General features: G+C 43.4%; 2 protein-coding genes across 2 annotated transcripts in view; one reads left to right on the top strand and one right to left on the bottom strand.

The window, feature by feature from the left end:
* Nucleotides 1-504: 504 nt before the first annotated feature.
* On the top strand, nt 505-7244 carry pln2 (phospholamban 2). The gene is made up of 2 exons (XM_084574875.1): nt 505-940; nt 5171-7244. Exon 2 carries the CDS (start codon nt 5351-5353, stop codon nt 5510-5512), a length of 162 nt encoding a protein of 53 aa, XP_084431001.1. The 5' UTR covers nt 505-940; nt 5171-5350; the 3' UTR covers nt 5513-7244.
* Nucleotides 7245-12049: 4805 nt separating this feature from the next.
* Nucleotides 12050-25488, bottom strand: part of fam184aa (family with sequence similarity 184 member Aa) — a 28586-nt gene continuing 15147 nt past the window's right edge. Inside the window, exons 13-24 of the mRNA XM_084574484.1 lie at nt 24756-24877; nt 24436-24586; nt 19706-19820; nt 19094-19191; nt 18210-18363; nt 17759-17886; nt 17226-17410; nt 16539-16685; nt 16337-16454; nt 15859-15963; nt 14538-14908; nt 12050-12711 (exon numbers count right to left, since the gene is read on the bottom strand). Coding sequence (XP_084430610.1) covers nt 12597-12711; nt 14538-14908; nt 15859-15963; nt 16337-16454; nt 16539-16685; nt 17226-17410; nt 17759-17886; nt 18210-18363; nt 19094-19191; nt 19706-19820; nt 24436-24586; nt 24756-24877 — 1809 coding nt within the window. The 3' untranslated portion in view covers nt 12050-12596. The remainder of the gene's footprint in view (nt 12712-14537; nt 14909-15858; nt 15964-16336; nt 16455-16538; nt 16686-17225; nt 17411-17758; nt 17887-18209; nt 18364-19093; nt 19192-19705; nt 19821-24435; nt 24587-24755; nt 24878-25488) is intronic.

A 25488-nucleotide genomic window follows, 5' to 3' on the forward strand; every position in this document is an offset into this window, starting at 1 on the left:
GGCTCTTCTCCGGCGCGATCAAGGCCAAACTGTATATTTAGAGAGGCGCCGTCAGCTGTTCACAGGCCCCGAGCTCGTGCCAAGTGTCCATCACGCCGCCGGGATAATGAAGACAATAGAGCTCAGGGTTCAGCCGCGATATCTGACTGTCGGCCAAACTGCAGCCGTGATGCGTTCGCAGCTACCGCGTCATGAAACCGGTTCGACGGAGGACGGAGAGGCCAAAGGCGGGACGTCATTACGAAGGTGATGCGCGCTACAGCAGTGACGGACCGAGATGTGCTCGGAGAGAGCCAGCACTTTATGGACGTGGCACGAATTTCCAACAGGTTTAGAGAACTCTCTGGTTATTTTCAGAAGCTACGATTTACAGATGTCCCCTAAATGTCTCACAATGAAAACACTAACAAATGAGAGGAATATCTGCACATTCAACCACAAAGAAAGACATAAAAAAGACATATAATGTGAGGTCAGGCAAAAAGCTATAGATCCTATTATTAATCCAATCCGATCCAGAGAAATTAAAAAGAAACTGGCTGGTTTCACCATCCGCCTAAAACATTAATATGCTTTCCCTCAAGATTTTAATGATGTTGGACCTATTTCTCCAAACAAAACCTCTGAAAATAAATATTACATATGAATGGAATACTGGCAGGTTTTCAAAGATTGCTGGGTTGCTAGTATTCCTCAATAAAACAGCACAACGGTGGAAGATGCTGAAACGTATTGTTCCCTAGACCTGGTACCCCCACTCCGCTGAAGTCTTTGCTGGGATGTCTGCTCCCTCTCTTCCTCCCTCTCTCTTTCTCTCTCTCTCTCTCTCTCTCTGTTGCTCTCTCTCTCTCTCCCTCTCTTTGTTTTTACAGCCTTGGAGAGCACTGCATATCTGACATTTCTCTCCCAAACTCCAACCAGTGCTGTTCTCATCTGAAAGGTAAGAGCCAGCATCTTTCACGGACTGTTTGATTTGAGTTTGGTGTAATCGTAGAAAAGATGACGGCGCGCTAATAATGACAACTGATGATACGCACAAGAGAAAAAAGCTTAGAAGGGCATGAAGTACTATTACTCATTAATTGGGGTTCTTATAAAAGGATTTTCTGAGGTTAGATAGTTGAGTAGTTAAATGGGCTCTTGAGAGTAAATGCAGACGTTCCACATTCCCAGTGAGACATCCTTTATCCTACTCTGAGGGTATGCTGTGTGTTGAGATAGCGAGGAGCGCTGTATGAATCACTGCTTCTTATAAAAAAGTCATTGTTCACATACAGTAAACACAGCTCGGAACAGGCGAGCAGGGGGAATGGAAACTGGACCAAACCTCCCAGAGGGATAAACACTCGTCCCCACTTCTTAACATTCCCATCCAAAGCACATGATTTTATTCCAGAGCACCGGGGAGGCAAATCAACCCTGTCCAAACACCGATTTCGCGGTCAGTGCCGTCCTTCGCTGTTATAACGGACGCTTGATTGACAGAATGAAACGCAGAATTATCAGTGTAGGAAGTATAGTGTTTGTTTAAATGTGATCGAAGTGAATCTTTGGACGCTTTTCCATCCTGACAAAAGATTTCTGACATGTCGTTACTCTACAATGACCTTTAAAGGAGGTCACTTCTGACTATCAATATATCTGGTAGAAATTAGGATTCTGTTCCAGTGTGTATGCTTAAAAAAAAGAAAAGAATACATATATATCGCTTTCATTTTCTTTTATTCTGGCTCCCAAACAGCTGTCATCAAAGAGTGACCATGCCCCAGTTAGAATAACAGGTCAGCATCAGCAAGCCCATGTATGTCTAACCCACATTTCACTGCTTCACAGCTGTCAGTCGTGTTTCAGTACAAATTCAGAGCAGCTACTTTGTTTTCAACTATTGATTCTGCTCCAAAAGAAGCAAACTAATAAACAGTTTTCAGCTATAAATCAGTGTGAACATTCACATGGAGGTACGGGATTGTGCGTACCTGTCAGTGTTTACTTTAAAAGGTGGAACTTCCCTCGACACCCCTCTGTTGGTCGGACTGGAGGGACTTCGCTCTTGGTGACAGCGGCTAACCACATGTTTATAAAAAGGACTACGCGGTCCTTTCACCGGAACAAATGAGCAACTTATACTTTAATTGTACTAATTATCTAAAAATAAAATGGGATTTGGGCCCACGCTGTGCACGACAACGATGAAACATGAGGTGGGATTATGAGTCGGATAATAAATCGTGAAATAAACTCTGCTGCCTTTCACTCATAATGGTTAGCAGGTGAGCTATAACATGTAGCTTACGAGCATCTACAACCAAGCAATGGCACTTTTAAAGCTCCGAAATTAGTAACCATCAGAAAGGACGAACAATATCTTTTCACCTCAGGTGTGACCTTTACGAGCAGACAGGCTGCGTACTTTCAAAGCCTAGTGTCCGAGATTTAGTAGCATCTCGTTGTGAGAGTACAGACTGCAAACAAGTGATTCCTCCAAGCTGAGGAGAACCTACGATGGATGCTAAACATAAAAGGCCCCCCTCCGGAGCCAGTGTTTGGGTTGTCCATTCCGGGCTGTTGTAGAAACACGGCAGACACCGCTATGGAGACATACTAAGCTAACAAAAACACAACAATGCTACGCCATGCTTCAGCTTGTCCGGTTGCACGCTTTTACTGTATGTGAATAATGAACACAGATTAACCAATCACTGGTTGCCTCCGACAGAGCAACAGCTGCCTCTTAAGTAGTCCTGTGAGATGCGCAGAGGAACGAAGTGGCGTGTGTTGACAAAGAAATGGTTTGCTGAGTAATAATAGTAGCTGAAGGGATGTGTAGACTCGCTGACTCCCAAATGCCATTAGGCGGAGAAAAACCTCGGTTTATTTGCCGTCAACATTTAATTCTTTCACTGTTCTGTGAACAAGAGGATTACATACGCACTTGTCACAGAGAAGAGCGAGTGCCCGTCTCTGAGCATGACATGGCTCAGAGTCAGCGCTTGCGACACGTAATAATGTGACTGGCGTGTAACGACGAGCTGAGGATGACATGCAGCAGCAGGCGCTCACATGCTGTCAGTAGAGGCTCATATACCACACGTATCATAGCACTTCAACCTCAAGGCTGGAGAAAAATGCTAAAAATTCCCCAACACAAATTGGAAACGAAGACGGAGGGGAGAAAGATAAGCGGGAGGCTTCTGGTGGAACCGCTTGATCAAGGGCCTTCGCAGAATGCCGGGGGATTACGGATATTTACTGGCTTTAGGTCGAGCTTGTGCTGTAGACACGGGATTTAAAGTCTCACTCATCCTTGTGTGACACTGGGGAATTGAAGATGTTTGTTGATATCAGTCAGCCAACACAGCTGCTCACTGCTGCTTACTTCCCTGATCTTGCAGAACATGCAGTTCTTCTAAAGGCCACTAGACGGCGGTGCCAAGAGAATTAATGTCCTGATGATATTGATAAAAAAAAAAGCATATTATAAAACTATTATGCATGTTGGCTTCTTACCCACATGGTACCCCTGGAGTCACTCGTGTCTCAGTGAAGCCACGAAAAAGAACATCTGCCCTGGAAGTCACGCGACCTTCACAGTTGAGGTCCGCCATTTTGTCGGCAGCCAGGTGCTCCACCTGTTCTTCACAAAGTCTTTAAAAGGCAAGAAGAAGAAACAAAAATGTCACTTTGTGTGTCTGTAGCAAGGATTTACAAATGGATTTAAGGACTTTAAAGTCAGTCTAAGTTTTTGGATTGGATTTGGAGCAGCCTGATATATAACTAAGAGAAGTTCTAAGATATAGATATTATTCTTCTTCAGATGTTAATCTCTGACTAAGCCCCAAATGCAGGTAATTTAAGACTCTATTTCAAACTAACATATTTTACAATACTCAAAGAAACACTGTGTTCATTTTCAGGGTTTAGAAATCTAACCTCAAAACCACCTTAAGTGGAGAGCCCCTTGGCACAAGTTTGCGGTCTCTTAAAGCAGACTGCAACTCCTACAGAGCGAAAAGGCTTCAGCGTGGGAGACGTGGGTGTGTAAAAGTGTTAACATGTCAAGTGATAACGGGTGACTCAGAGGCAGATTAAGGGTGGAAGAAACAGAAGTGAAAAGATAAAAATAGACGTGTTGAAAAGCGCGCAGAGAGCTTCAAATGGCTGATACGGCCGCTGTTGTTGTTACTTGTCCCACGGGACGGCAAGGAAGCGAGATGTAGCCTCCAGGTGGAAAGAGCAGATCTAATATCGGGGGGGGGGGGACAAATATACAAACACTTCCTTCAGCGCCACCCTCAGGTCAAACCTCTAACTTTGCCCTCAGTACGGCTGACACTTAGGATGACCTCTCCAACGCCAGCATCTCTAGTGAGAAAGCTGCAGGGATCCAAAGCCTGTTCATGTTTGTTTGACTTTCGTTTTACGACACGCAAAGGACAACGCGTCCGGCAGGGGGCGTCCCTTTAATCCCGTTAAAAATAGAAAAGAACTTGGCCGAACACCCGCACAAGTGGTAAGATTTTCAACTCTTTGCAGGAGCCACTAATGCAAAAGCATTGCAACCTTGTCGCGGTGACTTTGATCGCGGGAAAGTCCCAGATCAGATGACAAAAGGGATTTACCAAGTGTGGAGAGCCTGCAGCCGCAATGTGAAGCCCTTCAATATCCAACCTCACACTGAATAATCTACAGTGTGCCCTCAACTTGTGAGACAAACTGGCATGAGGTAATTAGCAGACAAAAAAGTATTAGAGATCACACGAGTCAATGCGGAAGTTACCATGTCCGGAGAAAAAGTGACAAGCATCGGATGAAAAGCAGTGTTGCTTGAAAGTCACAAGTATTTTTGGTGCAGTAAATAAAAATCTGAGCTCTCATTTGGCAATAAGAAAAAGTCAATTGTTGACTCTCTTTGTGCCGCCATGTTCAGCAACAATGCTCAGTCACACTGTGGTCACGGCGTTGCTGCCATTCCTGCTCGAATCTAGCCTAACACATCATCAGGGCTTGGCTGGCGCCTCTCTTATCATCACACCTTGTAGAGCGATACAGAAAGGTCACATATCTCAAAGAGCAGACTTCACCCAGAGGAAGGTGCTGGCGTGCCTTTGATTTTAAACTATGAAGCACTAAAACGCTACTATCATTGTGTTTCCTCCTTTTTTTTTGTTAGAAGAAGAAATTCCTGTTGCGTCGCCCGGACTTCATGCCAGACTGCCTAAACCGCCTGACGTCTCCCCAGACAACCAGGACCAGACTAACTCCAGCTCAGTCCATCTCCGGCCCGGCAGCCTGACCCGACTCGCTCAGCTGTAAACCCGGCCGATCACAATCTAACCACTCAGCCGCCTCCATGGAGCGCGTTCAGCACATGACCAAGTCGGCCATCCGCCGAGCGTCTCAGATCGAGGTGAACCCCCAGGCCAAGAGGAACCTGCAGGAGCTCTTCGTCAACTTCACCCTCATCCTCATCTGCCTGCTGCTCATCTACATCATTGTCCTGCTGAGCAGCTGAGGAGCAGCAGAGCCATATGCAGAGAGTTTGGCAAGGCCAGATCAAGGGTTTCACTCACACATGCAGATTAGATTTTTAACAAGGGCATAACATCTTCTCCATGTACCAGCTTAACCCCGTGCAAGCATCATGAAGGTAATACGGCCCCATGTGAAACAACAGCGGTCAAACTCTCTCAATTCATGGCTGGATCAGAGCTCAAGGGTGATGTTGCTGTGAGAGCTGATCAGGGGACAGTGTCCCCGCCTGTCTTTCTCAAGGGAATGATCATAAGTGACCCGACTTTAACCGTTTATATGTATGTATGTACGTATGTCCATCGGCCTTTTGCTAATTCAGATTAATACTCTACATATGTACATTGATTTTAGATGACTGCATTCAAGACACACTGTGTAACAACGCCTCGTGTATAAGTAAGAGCAAAGCTTATGATACCGAGATATTAATATATCAATGTTATTAAGATTCTGTCTCCAATGAGCTGTTGCTTTTATGTCACCCGCCCCTCTGCCACTGCAAAGAGAAACATGCTTGAAATAATTTTTTTTTTCCATGAGCATTTTTAGTTGCATCTTGGTGCGACCCTGTTAGAAACCACAGCCAGAGCACAGGAAACCCTCTTGCGGTGTTACTGAGAACTGGTTTCTTGAAAATTTAAATACTGCTAGAAACCAGCAAAACAATTATCAGACGGAAACAATGGCAAGACTGCAGCGGACACCGCTGCCGAACGCTTGACTGGGGCACTTGTTGGAGAAAACGTGCCCCCAAAACGTGCTATTTCTGTCTTAACAGAATATCAATATTAACAATCACTTTCCCAAAAAATCTATTTCATTCGTCTCACAGTTGGAGCACATCTACTGATGGATAAAAGTTATCCATGTGGATTTTTATAGTGATTAACATTCAGAAAATCACAAAAAAAAAAAAAACATTTCAATGATTTACACTGAAAACTGTGATTATACTCTGGCGCCACCTAGTGGGTACACCACAAAAAGACAGTTCAGGATTATTTATTTTAATGAAAATTTAGAAAAATGACCATTTGAACCCATTTTTCTTTTTAAATGTCTAATTTGAGCCATCTGTTTCTTCTATAAATACTTGATATAATACTTAGAAAGCATTCGATGAATGTATACTATCAAGTATTTGATGTACTGACTTGAGTTCATCTTTAACTTCTGTGTGTTTTAACTTTTAACTTAGCCTTATAATCAGCCGTGTAAGGTACTGAATGTATGCTTTAATCTGTGCTTCAGAGATCAATATACAGCACGTGTTTGAGAGTGCAGACAGAAAGCTTTAAGACAACCACACACGACCTCTTCTATGGGCCTGTCACGGTACATGCAGTCTACAGAATCAGTTTGAAAGCTCACTTTGCATGGTGTGATTTCACATAATGGCCATTTCTGTTAAAGAAAAGTTCTTGCGTCCGTTTAGTCACCATCGCTGTTGCAAAGCTAGTGTCACATTTTTATGTTTTTATCATAGCACAAGTACACTGGTTTGCTATAAGAAATAAACAGCAGGGTTTCAGAATCTTGGTTTTCTTCCCTGGAAAACTAATGTGCGAGTAAATGTCATGCGCTGCACTTTGTAACTCAGCACCCAGCATTTACTATGGCTGAAGATATAAACATTTGTGAAATAGACATGTTTAAGTTGTGTTCTCTTCCTGTACGAGTGAAATACTGTACGACCTGTTTTTGAACAATTAAACTGCATGTCAATACATTTAAAATGTCTTCTCCTGATGTGGGGGGTTGAGATTTGTTTTCTTTTATTCTACATCTCATATGACTTTATTACCACAATTCAACAACTTTAGCTAAAGGACAAAGTTAGCATTTTAGCAGCTAAGCAGATCTGGTGCGGACCCAACAAGGGAGTAGCTATTTATCGAGTAGACACAAAAAGACTTAAAATGAATGAGGATATTACTTAATGTTTGCTTGATGTGTATAAGCAAACAACAGTTTACCTACAAATTTGTCATAATAAATTCAAACATGATACTTTCAATGTGGTGTTTAGCTAAAGTTTAGCTTAATTAAAACGGGTTTACCTGTATGCCCGTAGCCTGAAGTTAAAAAATTCGCTTTAAACTTTCAACGTCGGTAAAAATAATTTCCATTCTTCACCATTTACAGGTTTTAATTCAATTTTAGCATAAAATATATTTAATATAAATAAAAAATATGTCAGCAACTGCAGCATTTAATTTTAGCATCTCAGATGTATAAGCTAGAACCGTGTTGTTGACTAACGCAAAGTCCTCTGAGAGACTCATTGTGATTGGTTAATTTACTGTTAAAAATCCACCAATCACGGAACACTCCGAATTACCAGACTTACCTAGCAACTAACCAAGGTAAGCTCCTGATAGGCGGAGTTTCCTCAATACAGAGGAGATATTCTAAGGGCTCATTTTTACGATGAAATAAATAGGTTTTATTTTAAGAAAATTTGTTAGTGAGCATAGAAATTAACACTCTTTTTTTTTTTATTACAAATAAAGTGTCAATTACAATTGTTTAAATAATATAAATGTGGCACGTCTAAATTAAATTTGTTGTATGGAAGCCCAGATGTGACAAATTACCCTTTTGGCTTTCTAAATCCATACAAATTGTTTTTTAACAAGATAAAAAGCTTTATATTTTATCTCTAAACTTACCTAACTCCCAATTAAGATGATCAACACTTACCAAGCAAATGCAGAGTTGAATCTTTTCCCAGAATGTTGCAGAAATTAAAAAACAAAAACACACACACACAAATAAATGACCACAACAGCAGGTTTATCTCACAATCGTAATTTTACTGTTCCATGACATACAACAGAAATTATATAAATATAAATAAATACTGTTATTGTTGTAACTGTTATATATTTTTACTTCAAAAAAATGGTAAGACAGACATCTTTAAATGATAAATCACAAGGGTGACATCAGTTCACTTTCAATTCAGTTCATTACAAAACGCAACGCATTAGCTGTATACTTTATCTTTTATTTCGTAGATGCCACAATTTGCAGTTTTGGAAGAAAGGTGAGTTGAAAGTAAAGATTACCAAGCCTTGGTCAGCATAATAAATAAATAAATAAATAAATAAACACAAATATATATATATATAACTGATGGCCAGTTAATGCCAGAGAGACGGGTGATATTCCTATGAATCCGGATTTATTTCGAAAAGATTGTGTTACGGTCGTGTGATGGAAATGCCAGCAGTTTAAAAAATTATTGTAAAGAAAGGCATTAAATCAAAAACGAGACAAAAACAGACACGTTTGCTATTTAAAACCACAAAAACTAAACTTAAAGGACCATACCAGCGTTTTTCCATATCCTCAAATAAAACGACCTCGCCACAACGTCCATTTAGTCGTCTGGAGCTTTCTAAGCACACTACACTTGCGAGCAGCTTGAATTTGTTGTCAAACCATCATCAAGCTAAAGAAGACCACGACTGAGAGCTCCAGAACTGATTAAAGTGCTTTGAAAAAGAAAAAAAAATCCTTCATGCAATATGAACAAAAGTCAGAGAAAATCATGTCCACTTCTACTGTTAATGCGGTCAGTAAAAAACAGACACAATATTCACAATGATGGACTAGCTATCAGGCAATGTTGGACAGAGATTTTTAAAACCATAGTAAAATAAATGGACGGTTGTTTAAAAGGTAGAAAATACATTAAAAACTCAATATTCAACTTGTGTAAAAGCACTGAAATGGTCCTTTAATTTAGTGCACGACAGGACAGTTCCCCTGGATGTGCTTCTTGGTTCCAGATGGGGACACCAACGTCCCTCTTGTGCTGCCGCAGACTACTCGAAGACAGCGAAAGAAACGGAGGCAGTAAACTCGGATGTGAGAGAAATGCATTATTAAGAAAAGGCTAACAAACGAAAGGCATGTTCTGCGCCGTCGGACGCAGGTGTCTAAAATGTCGAGATTTAACATTGATTAAATCTGATCTTCACAGTGCGCGTGGAGGAGCGAACCAGCCGTGGTTCAGTGCGTTGGGGGCGGTGATCCCAGAGAGGACGCGGCCATTTGAATTCATTGGTCCTTGTGCTGGGGTTTGCCACATTACAGGTCAGTATTTACACTTTCAATTCATAATGCTGCATTCATGGCACACGGGACAGCTGGGCATTATTAAGCCGTCATTTGTTTTACATATATAAATGTATTTTGGGATCCTGACTACAATCAAAAATGGTTTAGAAGCTTCAGGGTACTCCCATTGAGTATTTATTTCTTTATTTATCTCGTGTGTCAATAACACAGACAGGCAAGTCTGCTAGAGGTCTCAGGAAGTGTTTCACTCTTCACTTTAATGAAATGACTTCGAAGTATGCTTCTTTCTAAGAAGAACGATATCAAATACCACGCACTAGGCTCTGCTAACCTGTGATTCCAAACAAGCCTTCGGTCACACACTTTCTCCAGACACTCGCATGTAAGCTTTGCCCTAGCTCACCCTAGCATCTGAAATATCTGTGCAAAAACAAAGAGGAAAAAGTATGAGAAAAACATAAAAACTAAAAACTATACACACAGCTCCAAAGCTCATTGCTTATTTATTTTATTTATCTGTGAAATGTGAAGGCCTATAGAGCTAGCCTAGCTGCTTCCCCATTTCAAAGAAGCAGTTAGCTTAGCTAGCTAATCTAAATGTATGTAAATTATTCTATTATTAGTAATAAAGAAGGAATATGAGCAAAAGCTTGTGTGAAATTGAACAGTGCATGAAGTCAAATGCTATTTTGTTGCGTTTAAAGTAATTTCTGTTTAAGAAAACACGTAAAATTACAAAAATGCGGCACTGTCCCTTTAAGAACAAAAAGCACTTTGGCTTCAAAACCAATTCTATTATCAGAGACTGCTTGGTATATTAACTAAACTCTGAACGCAAACAATGAAACACTTCCCGAAGCGCCGAAGCCTCAGTAGATCGAGTTATGGAAGACAAGCGCGGGTTTCGCCGGACTAAAAAGTGTTAGCTGAACGGACGTCGGCGTGATCGGCGTGAGAAGAAGCAAACTCTGACCCCTCATGTCTCTCTGTCCGCTTTTTAAGAAGTAACAAATACAGCCTCTTCCAGGCTCGTGGTGACCATGCAGTTTGGAAACTGTACAGATTACTGAATGGACGTCAGCACGAGAACTACGTAAACTTTCAAGAAAAAAAAAGAAAAGAAAAAACTGACGAAACAGGAGATATGAGGATTTCAAGTGAGCAACAGCAGCATTATGATAGTGTACCTGTTTTCACATGCTCTATGGTCTGCACGCAGGCAGAGACATGTAGCAGACGAGTCGAGCCTCAGACATGAACTCCTAGCTCGCGATAAAATTATCACAACACTCCTTGGCATTGAAAAAAAAAAAAAAACCTGCTAGGAGTCAATCAGCGTGTTCATGTCACCGACAGAACTCTTCCTCTACATGTCTCTGGTCCACTGGCATCACAAACAGACCGTAGAAAAACAGTAGCTTGTTACATTATAAATACTGGAATAATAAAAATAGGTGAGGGGCTTGATTTGAGTTCATCTGGATGAGGAAATAAATCAAGCGGCCCTCACCTAGCTCCGAGATATGAAAATGACTTCTACTGTATGTACACAGTCAAAGCAGTGGGACAGCAAGCTAAGGTTTCTTTTTGCTGGTGTCGTTATTGTGGTGAACTTTAGTTTATTATACTGCAAAGGCCAAAACACAACCAACCGCAAAGTCCTCCTTGCGTGAGAGATGCATATTTATACCACCAGGCTGGGGGCCGCCACGATGAAAGACTAAAGGCGAGTGTCAAGGCAGTAACCACGTCGTCTTAGTTTGAACAGCTTGAACACATGTTGATGAAGAAGAATCACTGACTGTACAATACACTCACTGCAGCACTGCAGTCTGTTATTTGCATGAGCTTAAAACCGGAGGGGCTTTCTTCCTTGGGAGGATCAGATGACGCATTGGCCAAATTCAACCAGTGTTTGGCGAACGGTCGCTAAGTGGGGCGGCCAGTTAGCTACCAATCAAGACGTTTCTGGCAAACGCAAAGAGTCAGGGACGTCTGAATGTGCTCCAGGAAGAGAGCAACTGATCACGTTGCAAAATGTAATGTGATTTAAGTAGTTACTGCAGATAATAGCAGTCGGGACGTAGCTGTCCACAAAGACTTAATAATTTGTAATTTAAAGAGAACTGTTTGTGTTCGGTCGCCATCTAGTGGACACATGTGGTATTGCAACTTGAACTGAACGGCAAAAAGCAATTGTTCAACGCACTGTGAGAATTTCTAGTTAACTTTTGCCAATGAACGGGTTGTCTTAAATTCAACAATTGCCTCCTCTGATAGATTTGGCAGGAGCCACCACTGAGTTTTATGTCTCGCACACGTAGAGTTCACTGACAATAAAGGATCCTTTAGATTTTATTACAACGTAGGTTAAGTTTATGTTGTGATTATTCAGCAGAGGTATCACTTTTAATTAGATTGACCTGCCGACCAAATCTGACAACCTGTGATGAGCATTATAATGCAATTTGGAAGACTAAACTTTGAGTACGGGTGCAGGAGAGCAATTTGAGCAATTTTACATGAACCTGATTACAAGCAACTACTACTTCCTCTTCCTTAATATGCACTCTGGTCCCCGCAGTGAATCTCATCTATACACTTAAACTTCAAGGATTCAAGGGTAATGAAATTTCTTTTTTTTTTTTTTAAACTCGTAATTTCCTCCTACACTTAAGTTGATTAGCGCAGCATGTAGCTCATACAAGTATCAGACTGTGGGGAACTGCAGACGGTACAAACGAAGAGACAAATTGCTGTCACCTAATGCTTTTATATCACCTCCTGCTAGTCACACTACTCATCATGCTCATCATGTATGGAAGCCCTAAGGTTGAAATTACACTGGAATCTCAGTGCTGCATGTGACTGATGGGAGTGCTCTGATTAGGCGTTTGATATTTCTCAAAACCTGCAGTTCGATCGCCGTCCGACTGTAGCTCTCTGTCCCATTGCTTTATTTATTTTTTTGCCGGTCAGAAGGAGAAGTAGTGGGCGTACAGCTCCTCTTCTTTTGTAACGTACTCTCTGCTTTTTCCTGCCTCCATCTCTCTCGGGTTTGGCGGTGTCGCAGTGTTGGCTTCAGGAAGGCTGAGGGAGGGAAGGAAGACATCTGTTAGGATGGCGAGGAGGGAGGAGGAAACGCTCTGCCAGAAATTCACAGGCTTCCAGTCAGACTTTCAGCTGACATGCTTGGGAGCTTGACAGAACAGAAAATAACAGTGATTGCCTCGTGCGTAGTGATCGTGGGCAGTGCCAGTGTCAGAGTGTCAGAGTGTAATGAGGGAGATCCAGTGAGTGTTTGCACTAGATGCCAGACAAGTGGAGGGTGCAGTGATGTTCGCACTTGCAGACTGTTTGACAGGGACAGAAACTGTTTATCCGCACATTCAGAGGCGCTTTGATGCATGCATATGGAAGAGCCTGGGGATGGAACAACTAAAAAACCAGCAACCTTCTGCCCATCTCCTATACTGTGCTTACATTCAGCAAGAAGATAGGTGCACAAGTCTGCCAATTAAGAAATCAGCAGTCAGATAGGAAGATGAAATGAAGTGAAATGAAAGAAAAACTGTGCAGGAATAAATATTGGTCTGTGAATCATTCAGACTACTCCTGCTAATTAGAGGTGCAGTGTGCAGTGTAGGTGCAGATGAGAGTGTCACCCATTTTTCATATCTGCAAACTAATTTACAGAAATTTGTGAGGGTATTGCATCCATGAACAAATCATTAGATGGCTGTTGTGTTTTATTTGAAGGTGTCAAAGTCTGAAACTGCAGTTCCTAAAATGGCCACTTGAGGGTGGCTCCATAAGCGAGTCAATCCCGCAGGCGCGTCAAGCATATGGCCTGCGGGCCAAAACCGGCCCCTCAGAGGGTCCAATCTGGCCCACAGGATGAATTTGCAAAGTGCAAAAGAAGACACACATGCTATTCCTAAATTGTCCACTAGGGGTTACAGATGGCAGCAATGTGCCAAAATTGCAGCTATTTGCTTGAGAAATTCCACGTTGTACTTCTTTGCACTAAAACAAAGTGATAAGTTGTCGATTTAAGTCCTCCTTCAAAGAGTTAATGATAATATTACACAATATAAGCAAGAAAAAACGTACTACTGTCTTTGCTGCACAACCCACGATCTGAGATCTACAGATATAACTAAAAAGGACATTAAAAAAGAGAACAAAGCAGTGTATCTTCTCTTAAAATGAGCACCACTGAACAAACATTAAGATTTTCAAATGGACTCTTGGGTTCAGCTGCAGTTTTCTCCCTCCAGCGTCAAACCTCTCAGTGATTTCTAATCGGCAGTTCACGCCTTCATCTCCTCTGATGTGGCGCGTCCACTGTCTCGCGCTGACAGAACAAAGGCCGAATGGTTTCTTCATTTCTAGCTTCGCACTTGAAAGTTAGCTTTGCTCTGGGTTTCAAGTCCCATTGAGACTGATTTGTAAGTGCCACGTCTCGGGGTTTGCACCTTGTTTCACTAATAAGTGAAAGCAGACCGGGATGGCAGAGAGGACTTGCAGCGTGTTTCAAAGAAGATTCTGTTTAAAATAGAGCCGCGGAGGGAAAATGGGAAATTTGATGTTACAGAATAATAAATTGAAAAGGGTTTTCTATTGTATGTTCTTTATTTTTGTGTATTGAACGAGATCTAACGGAATAAGACGACACAGATCAACGCTGTGCTCAGTGCTGGATGACAAGTAGAGAACATAATTGTAGACTTTAAATCATGTATCGCATATAGTTTTGTCTCACAAGCCCTAAGATTTAGGATTGGGGGAGAGGGGTGAGGATGCAAGGGAGGATAACTACAAAGTGTCAGATACAGACAGTGAGGGCAGCAAACTGAGTTCACTCCCTGAGTTAGTGGAAGTGAACTGTGGGCGTAACTCACATCAGTTCTCACCTCCTAAAGCTTTGTAGGCCCTGATGCTGCACCAGGGCTTCCTGAGGATGAGGAAGAGAATGGCTTGGCATGGGATGATGTGGAGGATGAGGAGAAGGAGAAGGAGAAGGAGGAGGAGGAGGAGGAGGAAGAGGATGCCGAGGAAGAGGAGGAAGAGGGCTGAACAATGGCGGGGCTTTCCTAAGACGGGGGAGGGACCCCTGGAGGGGGCAGCGAGGAGGCACAAAGCGGCCTCCTGGTCCTACCTCCTCCACCTCCCGTCCCTCCTCTTCCTCTCCTTCATGACTCATGGAGGGAGGGCTGACGAATCGGAGAGCTGATTGGCTAGGGAAGCTGCTGAAGCGGTGATCTGACTGGCTGCCTGTTTTTAACTACAGACACACATAGAAAGGCAAGACGTGAGTGCTGGGTATCTCCGGCTAACTCGGATCAGACTAGTATTTGGCACTTGGATCTGTGTTTGACGTATTGTTCATAATCTTTGGCATAACGAGTTATTATGCTATATCAGATAATGAATTTAAATGTAAACATGTTCCAATAAAGAAGAAATACTGTCCAGGTAAACAGCCATTGATGCGCCTTTTGGCATTGGATGTAACCCTGGTTTCTCTGAGTGTGTTGTAAATGAGTTTGACGGACATGCTGCTAACATGAGGGCAGGAAAAAATTTATTTTATACTGTTGTTTGTTGAAGTTATCTCACTTGAGAAGCCAACAACTTCAATGAAAGGAAAAATAACCGGATCAATGTCAGAATATATTTAGAGACACAAAAATCCTTGTTGTTATCTACTGCTACAGCTGACACAGTCAGATATACTGTCGGCTGATTGTACACACTGGAGCTTAGATGTGTATGTGAGGGAATGAAGGATGCACACACTGTCTACAGTGAAAGAAACACAGTGATCAACACAGGCAAGAAGAGGAGGAGAACGGGAAATGAGGAGACGATGAGCTGATTATTGTTCTTGAACGACTCCTGGGCTCAAACAAACGAGGAGGAAGGGGAGCAGGCGCCATGACGTGTTGCTGCAGATCACTTTCTAATAGACTTTCAATAATGATCAATATCACCGCTGTCTGGGCGGCTGCAAACGAAGGATGATTAATGCGGAGGCCGCTGCCTTAGTGCCGCTTAAAGGCCTCGTGCTGTACGATGAGCGGTTTCTTCGGAGAGCTTGTGCGTGACAGATTGAATTCATCGACCTTTAAGGTGAACCGGTGCATGCAGTGTGAATTCACAATAAGACGTAGTCCTCCCGTGTTTTTGTGGATTCGTGTGCGGGGATTTCACCCGTGTGAAGACCGCACGCACCTTGATAAGAGGATTGATGACACCAACATTGGCACTGGAATTGAAGACCTTGCTGAAGCCCGTCTCCCTGTTGACCAGCTCCAACTGGTAGAACTTTTTGTCATCCTGTAAAAAAAAAAAAATAAATAAAATACAATAAATAAAAATAAGGACAACATGTTTGAGCAAATCAAACTCTTAGTGTCTTAAAATGTCTTTGTGGATAACTTGAGGTGTCTAATTTGTGGAGACAGTAAAATGTGAGGTTGTTTGCTGACTAGCTTACATCTGCCTCAAATATTCAAGCCATATTTTGCGACATTTTGCTGAATGCTTGTTTTTAAACTAGCTGGATACCAAAAGCATTCACAGTGCCCCATCCTTCTCTGAAAGTGCAGAGCACATTTACTGGAATCACTCTGTTAGGTCTGGACGATAAAATCTGACAGCAAGAACTATCTGTGACTGGAGTTCAGAAATACGAAACCTTACTGCTCACCACAAGCTTTTTGACCAGAGCTTCTCTTTCGGTGACCATCTCTCTGAGCTCTGCTATGAGATGCAGGTCCTCCGGTCTGCTCTCTCTGTTTCTTAGCTTCTCCTCCGTTCCCTCCAGCCTGTATGGACACACACACACACAGCGAGCAAAGTGAAGCGGCGGCAAAGCAAGTGAGACTTCACCGCACGTTCCTGTGACTTACAGTATTTGTAGGGCGGATATCTTGTCTTTGAGGACTTCCTGAGCCTTGTTGAAGTCCGCCAGCATGATCTGCGTTTCTCTGTGACGGACTGCGTGCAGCTCCCCAAGGTCCCGCTCGTGTCTCTTCGTGAGGTCTTGCTCATGGGCTCTGCGACGAAGACAGAAATCACATATTTCTTAAAAAGGCATTTAATTTCCAAGTGAGGAATGGTGACACTGATGTCCCAGTCTCCAAAATTATAGAGGACAAGACGCAAACTGAACTCCGCTGGGACGCAGAGCAGAGCAGATGCAGACGTCACGCGGCCCCTTCGTGCTTTAAAAGGAACGGTATCCATGGCTACCGCTGTGTCAATGCCAGAGCATTAATTTATCTCTCTGCAAGTCAAAGAAGTGTTCTGCATTCACACGTGGGACCACAGAAGTACTTCAAAAAAGCGGGGCCAGAATAACTGCAGGCGGGGTTAATAGCACATACGGCTGAAGGTTACAAGGATGGACATTAGTATTCTAAAAGTCTCTGTTAGTGCCCGTTTGTCTCTGGGGTATATGCTTTTAGGAGATCTACCAGCCATTACAGTAATTTAGAGTTGGCTCTTCAGCCGTTCAGTCACTGGAAAAAAGGGGAATTAAATGAGTTAAATACTTCTGTGTCTCTGGAAGGTCCTGGAGAGGAGACCTTACGTACCTGATCTGGTGGTTAGCTTCGCTGCGCACCCTCAGCACCTCTTTGCCCTTGTGCTCCAGCTCCCTGGTCAGCGTGTCGATGGTCTCGTTCAGCGAGTGGATCTCGTGGTCCAGATCCGTGATGCGGTTGCTACGGGAACAGAGCTCCGCTTGCAGGTCCGAGAGGCGAACCAGCAGCTCTTGTTCCTGGAAGAGTCCAAGGATGAGATCAGTAACCTGGAAGTAACAACAACTCCGTATTTTCCATTTGTTTTAGTGCAAAGACGAACAAGTAAATTATGGGGAATGTTTACATTTAATAAACTATCAATCAAAAAAACTTCTCTTACTAAAACAGTGGACAAATAAGGGACAGCAATTATTTTCATTAAAACATTGCAGTCTTCTATATAATTTTCACACTTTGCCAATTCATGCTGCGGGCCAGATTAGACCCTCTGGCAGGCCGCTTTTGGCCCGCGAGCCTCATGTTTGACACGTGTAGATTAGATAAATAAGACGTAAAAACAAAGAGGGAATCTCCGTCTCATATACCTGCTGGTGGCTGTGCTCCATGGCCTTCTCCAGCTCCCGTTTAGCGGCAGTGTGTTCTTTAAGGTGGATCTGCTTCAGATGCTCTATTGCTGTAGCATGCAGGTGGTTGAGCTCCGCACGGAGAGAAGCTGCCAGACAGAAAGACAGGTAAAAAACGGAAGGCAAGGCATCGGCTTTTACGTGCCGGCGCCAAACGTTACAAATGATTCTTTATTTGTGGGGTGGATTTCTTCCATTTTTCTAATAGTCAAAGGAAAATGAGTTTTCTTTTTGGGATGTGAGCATCGGCGCAGCAGGGAGACACTTCAAAGAACATCACAGTGCGCAGAAACAATCTTTGCTGAGGGTAGTGAAACCATTGCAACAGTTTAAAATGAGGCTGTCAGTGTGAGGGGAAGACAAATCAATAACTACAAGTTATTGCAAGTGTGTTACGTCGAGCGTCATTTACCCAGCTTGGCTTTGCCCTCGTCCTCCAGTTCGAACCGCAGCGTCTGCAGCTCCTGGTCCGACTGCTGCCTGAGGATCTCCAAGGTCCTCCTGTGGGCCTCCTTCAGAGCGTGGACCTCCTCCCTCTGCTCCTGCTTCAGGCGCTCCTCGAGGGCCTGGCGGAGGTCAGATTAAAACGGCGGAGATTAAAAATGCATCAGAACAAACACAAATAGAGGAGAAATATCTATTTTACTCTCACTTAAATGGCTGTGTCTCATCTCCATGAAGGTGCATTTCTTGATGTATGAACAGAAAGAGAAACTAAAAAGCACCTGACACACTACTAGCTCATTTAACAAGGAAGTGGGTGGAATTATAGTAGACCAACCAAATGAAATGCTTCATAAATCGCCACAGTCAAACTAACAATATTAGAAAAACACTTTGCTCCTTTACTGGCAGCTTCAGAGACATCCCTCACCCTGGCTTATATTCTCTTCTAGACACAGCAATCAGCGCACTGGAGACTAAATTAGAATTCAAATTGCAACTCCGAACGTCGAACTTTCCGAAGTGCAAGAGGCTATAATTTCCCCTCAGGATGAAACGACTTCAGGATAATGTAATTCATGAGAAACTCCCGGGACAACAAATCCCTTCACCTATAAAAAAAATAAATAAATAGTAGATGCAGGTAAAAACAGAGCAACGGCAGCTGCACATTTTTCTACTGAAAGGCATTTTCTCAGTGCATGGTGCAGCCGGACGAGAACGGTTTGATCTAATGCAGCCTGAAACTTAAGGTGGAATAATTTAGGTCAAATCCCAAGTTTAAAAAAAAAAAATGCTCGCTTACTGTACATTCATGTTGGATTTGTGTGTGTGAGTGTGTGTGAATCGTACTCTTATCTGGTGCTGTCTCGCCTCCTCCATGGTGCTGAGTGCACAGCAGTGAGCCTCCTGCAGTCGATGCTCTCTCCTCTGATGTTCTCTCTGCATCTCTGCACACACACACACAACACAGGAGACGCTGATGCGCCAGAACGTGCAGCAGACGCGTTTCCATTCCGTTTGAACAGTCTGGTCCGGTCGCAAGGCGGACGTTCAACGGCCGTTTCGCTGAAAATGGTCTTTTCATTTGGCACAGCGGCAGCCGATTCAACACCCCCCCCCCCCCCCCCAAGTCTCAAAACTCATTTGTCTTGGCACGCACCGTGCGCTTTAAAGTTTTCCGAGCGGTGCAGCGCTTTGGTGCCGTTATTTCCCTTGCTGATGTGCTAGGAGCCATGCCCCCTAATAAAACCTGTCGACTGGAGCTTCTCATCTAACGGTGGCTGATTCTGCTTCAACCATTTCTCTCTTGTACCAAAAAAAATCTTCTTTTACAGAGGCAACAACTCCGGCACAGGTGTAGTAAGATGGCTCAGGGCGACCTTTATCACCCATGTAGTATTAATACTAAACGTACAATTAAGAAAATCGGATATTTGAGGATACAGGCGTAGTCAAGTCTACCTTTAAGCTGTTGGCTCAGCAGCTCCCTCTCCTGGTTGAACTGAGACTGCAGCTGCTGCAGAGCCGACTGGGACTGAGACAGCTGCAGTTCCAGGGACTGCTTCAGCAAAGAGATCTGCACGGAGAAAGGGAGAAAACAATCAGAACTACAGCGCTCACGCTACACCCAGTTCTTCCGCAGATAGATGCAAGCTGTGGTTAGAGATGCCGCTGCTCGTCTCTCGGGTTGACAGCCTGTCAGACGACGGGTGACAGCACCACACGCAGCTGGAGAACAGGAAGCCAGCGAGCCCCATCACAGCGCACGACACAGTTTCTTTCTGAGGAGGTGCTGGAACTATTAGGGCGGTAAGAGTGAGTGTGAGTGGCAGAACTCTCTCACGTAGACGGCTCTCGGTCCTTCAAGCGCCACTCTTCCTCTGGCTCCGGGAGTTAAATCCCCAGCAGGATTTAGTGCAGGAGAAGTACTACATTAGCCAGCGTTAAAGGTAAGACGGGATTTAACACGAGAGGATGAGGAGCGGGGATGAAGTTAGTGAAACTCTACATTGGATTTAAAAAATAAAAAAAATAAATAGATAACCTGAACACTTTATCCACCCTGTCCACGTCTGTTACAACGAATCACTTTTACATTGACAGAGAAATAATAAACCGTACAGGATTAACAAGGTGGAAGTACCTTAAGCAACCTCCTAAACCCCTCAGTGTTTTAATTAAACTGACGCACACCAACAGCAGCCCGGGGCAAGAGCCTTGTAATGAAAACATTCGAATGAAAAAGAAGTCATTATAGATAATGACGGCACAGACACCCCCGCAAACTATACGGACACTTCACTCACTGAAGGGCTTTCATATTCTGTAATTCCACTTTAACGGGCACTACGTCCATCAAATGGAAGATAAACCCGGGCTCGTTTAAACAAAAACAAGCAAATTTTAGGCCGGGAGATCTCCACAGATTTGTCAAACGGCTACTCCATTCACGCGAATGTGACGGATATTAAAACAGTTAATTCGGCATAATCGCGTCTCCGCTGCTCTGGTTTCAGCTCGCTAATCAGCTGAATCTATTTTGCATGTTTTTCAGTCAGCGCTACAGCTACAACGCCGTCAAACGACTCGTCCTGCAGATGGTTCACATCAAAAGCGCATTAGGAAAGTAATTAGTCATGCCAACCAAGCTTCTGGAGAGCTTTTAAGGTCCGTGTACAAACTCTGATCAGAAGAACGGCAAGGCAGCTGCTATTGTTATTTATCAGTGAGAGAAAACTGGTTTCTGATTGAAAGTTGAATATGTAAAAACAATGTGTCAATATGTTGCATTAAAATCAACAGAATTAATAAAGAGGCCGCTTCTGAACGTTGAATTGCTTCTGCAAATTGTTTTAATGAAGTCCATGCCTCTTGATGTTGTCACTTTGACAGCTGTTAGCTTCAATCATGAATCATGTCTCGTCAGCTTGATGCTTTTAATGAGGAGCGACGCGTTGTATCTGAGGGGACGGCGAGTTTCTCGTCGTGTTGTGTCTGAGGAGTCTGTGAGCTTCCAGCGGCGCTGGTGTTTCAGTAGAAGTAGGTCAGTACAGTGCGGATCACTTGCGTGTTTTTGTCTTCGCAGCGGCTCAAACCAGCAGAATGGCTGCTATCTTTAGCTTGAAAGTAATTCATCTACGTGTATGTAACGTGTTTTTATGACTACAAATTCATGTGTGGAGAATATATTAAAGTGGTAGAAGGGCAGACATGATAATACCTGAGACGGAATAAAAAATATCCACTGTTAATGTTGGAACGTGAAGCAGGTTAGCTTTAGCCTAGCATAGCCTGGTAACACGCCATTTGGCTTTCATTACGCGGCGTGATGAACTATTACAAAGAAAAAAAAATGGATACAATTGGATAGTCCTTCAACCAATCAGAACCATTTAGCTATAAACAAACTCCACGTCGCTCAGATGACGTCTATGGCTAGTTCGCGGCTACTCTTCCTTCCATTACCGCTTAAAGCCCAAATGATTTCACTGGCCAGGGCATAATTAGTTCCCAACAGAGAGACTCCAGACAACTTTCCCCTATATAAAATTGGTGTTCGTGGGAAGTTTGTGACTGCTTCCAGGCTAGCTTAGCTTAGCTTGGCTTAGCTTAGCTCAAAGACAAGAAGCAGGGTCAAAACCTAGTCTCTGCGAAAGTAACAAAAAAAAAAATGCTAATGCTGCGTACACACAACCTACAAGTCATTTTCAGTGGGAGCCGACTACATGGTGCTACAAACTGACGCAGAAAAAAAATAACGACAAAATAACATCAGCTTCAGCAACACTTTAGACTTATTTATCCACAAGGGCAATTACTTAGTCACAGTAGCTCAGTTGCACATAAAAAACACTCCTGAGAACCACTCGTTGACATTAAAGCCGGCAATGTTTGGACGTTGTGTCATTTTTACGCTAGTAGCGCAAACCTAGCGTAAGAAATGCACAAAACTGGGAGTTATGTGCATGACTAGTTATCGTCTTTCTTTATGGTATTGATCTCCTGATTTACCTTAAGACAAAGAATTAATCCAAAGTCTCTAAACCACGCACTCATGACCACACAATTCAGATGTCTTCACGCAGCTAAAATTAAAGCGGAAATAAATAGCGAAGCCCTTTGATGAGACAAAACACACACAGTCATACGCGTGCACACACAAGATTGTAAGCTCCTTAGGTATTTGGTCTGTGACATTGTTTGATGTTTATTTTCAGCTGCTTCGCACGATCAGTTGAAAACGCAGCGTCCTGTTCCGTGGCTCGCATTTACACAAACTGATCTGGCATTCGTGAAGACAAAGCTCAACTAAAGAAGCAGTTCAGCTACATCAAGGACCGTCTTTTTCTCCTGTCTTCAAAATGTTATTGCCACCGCGGCAATAGCTGAAATCACTTAGCTGAATGACGAAGTTTTATGTGACCGTGAGTTATTCTAACTCCTGAAATCTGAGGATTTGCTGCGTCTGTTTGTTTTATGTGATAGTAACCTCCAGTTTGTTGTTTGAGAACACAGAGGAGATCAATCAGAGAGAAAACACACAATCCAAGGATCTAACTTAATTTCTCTCAAAGTTTGTCTTGTGTGACTTTGCATTCAACATAAGGATTCATTGCATCTCCTCTGAAGTCAAGACCCGTTTGTTTAACTGCGGCATTAAGTCGTGAGCTGCTTTAGTAACAGATTTGGTGGCGAGGGCGTCTGTGGTGGTTTGCTGGCTCCGGCTCGTCAGAAAATGTTTATCTGAGGCCACCAGCGTCTTGGCAAAATGAAGGACGAGCCCGTTTTGAGGTTTCAGATGTGACTCAGCAGAGCTCTGAATTACCCAGAGGCAGTATGCTCAACACGAACGGCTACACAAGCGTCTGAGCTTCCAGCCCGGCGCCGAACGGGTTTTCTCTACAGCTTTGGAGCTTTTCTTTTCTGACCTGGGCAGCCCTAATAGACTTGCCTCTGAGAATCCCCATTAGAAAATCACTCGGTCAAGTGTAGCTATAAAAAGAGAAAAACTAACAGACTATTAATTTCAAGCCACCAAATCTTTCACAGGCTGTATATGTATATAGGAATAAATGGCTAAGAAATATGGCTGAGAGAAAAACTAATTAAAAACAACAAACAGCTTCTGCTACATCGCTGTTGGCGGAGAAACTAGACAAAAATAGCAGAGCGAGTTAAATCCTTTGGTCTTTTCAAGCCAATTTATTGTTGTTGTGGGATTTGTGGGAATTGTAAAAACAGGTGCAGTAGCTGTTTATGGTGTTACTGTTAATCACATTCACGCAGCGATCGTAGTGAAGAAAAGCCTGCGAGGGAGAAGTGTGAGATGCGGACAGACTTTCGCTTCGGGCTTCGACATCAAGAGGTGCTGTCGATCAAAGCGGGTCCCGAAAGGAAGGAGGACCAAAGGTCATTGTTGGGGAGCTATTTTTATCAAAGCCACAGAAAAGAAAGGAAACACAAAAGGAATATCGCGTTAAACATTTATGTAGAATATCTCTATTCCCAGATGCTGTATGTGCATGTAGCAGATTGTGCAGACACCGGGGGCACTCAGCCTTATGTTGTGGGTGTGGTCCCTACCTCATGTTGCGGCCTTTGCAGGTAAACAGAAAAAATGACTTGAGTACAGGATGTGGAAAATAATCACAACCACATGGTACCTGAAGATGCACAGACAAATCAGTGTCTTAGCCAAATTTGTTGCTAGCCTAAGCCGACGTTGCGGGACATAGACACCGTAACCTACCCACGTAGCCGACGCGAGCCATTTATACCTGTGCGCTCGTCAGTCCGGCTCGCTCTGTAAAGACACCACCCAAACACTAGTCGGCGCTGTGTCGTTTTTTGCCGTCGCAGAAATTTCGCCAAAGATGAGTCACGCAAATGTTTGTATCTCCGAACCTCCTCAGTTAACCTTTCCTCAATGTGTTCCATCTTCATTGATCCAAAACAATCAATTCGAAAATAGACGTAGAAGCCTAAACCGCCGTACAGACTACTGCCACCTGCTGGTATGACCAGGTACTTCTTTTCACGTAGCTGCAAAGTGTATGTGCAAGCAAGAAGATTGGTTGTAAAGCTTGTGGTGTGTTCAAGAGCAACTTTTTGGTCTTTGAGGATCATGACAAATGACAAAAAAACGCGTCCACTCCTAGTGTGTCTGCGTTACCGTGTGCAGTATGAGCTACCTGTTCCAGCAGGTCTTCCACCTTCCTCTGCCAGCCCTCTCTCGCCGCCATCATCTCCAGCTCCTTCTGCTGGGAGAGCTGAGTCAGTGCTGCCTGTTTGTCCGCTTCGTACTCCTCGGTCAACTCCTCCTTCAACAAGCGCACTTCTTCCCTGCAGAGACAGATTGATAGCATTGATCATATTTTACCGTGTTCGCCGGTGCACTCTCGCTTGGCCTTTTGATTTTGTCCTGCTAAGGCATATGTGTAAATATCGTATGCCTTCTCCATGGGAGAGAAGACAGAAGTGGGACAGACGGGGCGTTCAAGGCTCTTCTTACCGCAGCGCATCTCTCCATTTCTGGTCCAAGTCGTCCGCCATCTTGTCCATCTTCTGTTTCTCCTCTGTTCTGATGGACATCACTCTGGCCTCGTGCTGCTGCTTCTGGGTTTCAATCTCCTCCTACAAAACAAAACAAAACAGGAGACAGTGGTTTGAAATCATGGCAATAAAAAAAAAAAAGAAGTACAAATGAATCCTTTTAAATTGGTATGTCCAATCGATGCAGCATCACAGTGGATGAGTCACGCTTTAATGCCCACCTCCGCATCTATTTATAATGCCATGGCTACGGGGCATGTATAATGCGCTGGTTTAAAGGCAGAAACTAACTTCACCGGGTCAGCCGTTTCCAGATGCAGAAGACGCTCCGGGGTTTATGTGCTCATGAGCTCATTATAAGACATAAAAGCTCTCCTGTTTAGCTGCGAGGGGAAGCATTAAAAATCCTGACTGTCTTACAGTTTGCTTCACAGATACAGGTGAAAATCACTGTAACACCGTGTAAAGATGGATGCACCGGAGGACAGCTGTGTTTTAAAGTTCCTGGCTCTCCACAGCGCATATTTATAGCGATGGAGATGCTCAAGTCAGCCTCAGATAACGTGACTAATGGTTTCGGCAACATCAAGAGGCGAGGGGAAAACAAACACGGAGATGAGTCACATTTCACCGCGGTTTGTGTAGCAATAATCTCTTTGTTTCTTCGTGCTCTGACACTTCTAATGATAAGT

Source organism: Chelon labrosus, assembly GCF_963514085.1.
Source record: "Chelon labrosus genome assembly, chromosome: 24".
Classification (NCBI taxonomy): domain Eukaryota; kingdom Metazoa; phylum Chordata; class Actinopteri; order Mugiliformes; family Mugilidae; genus Chelon; species Chelon labrosus.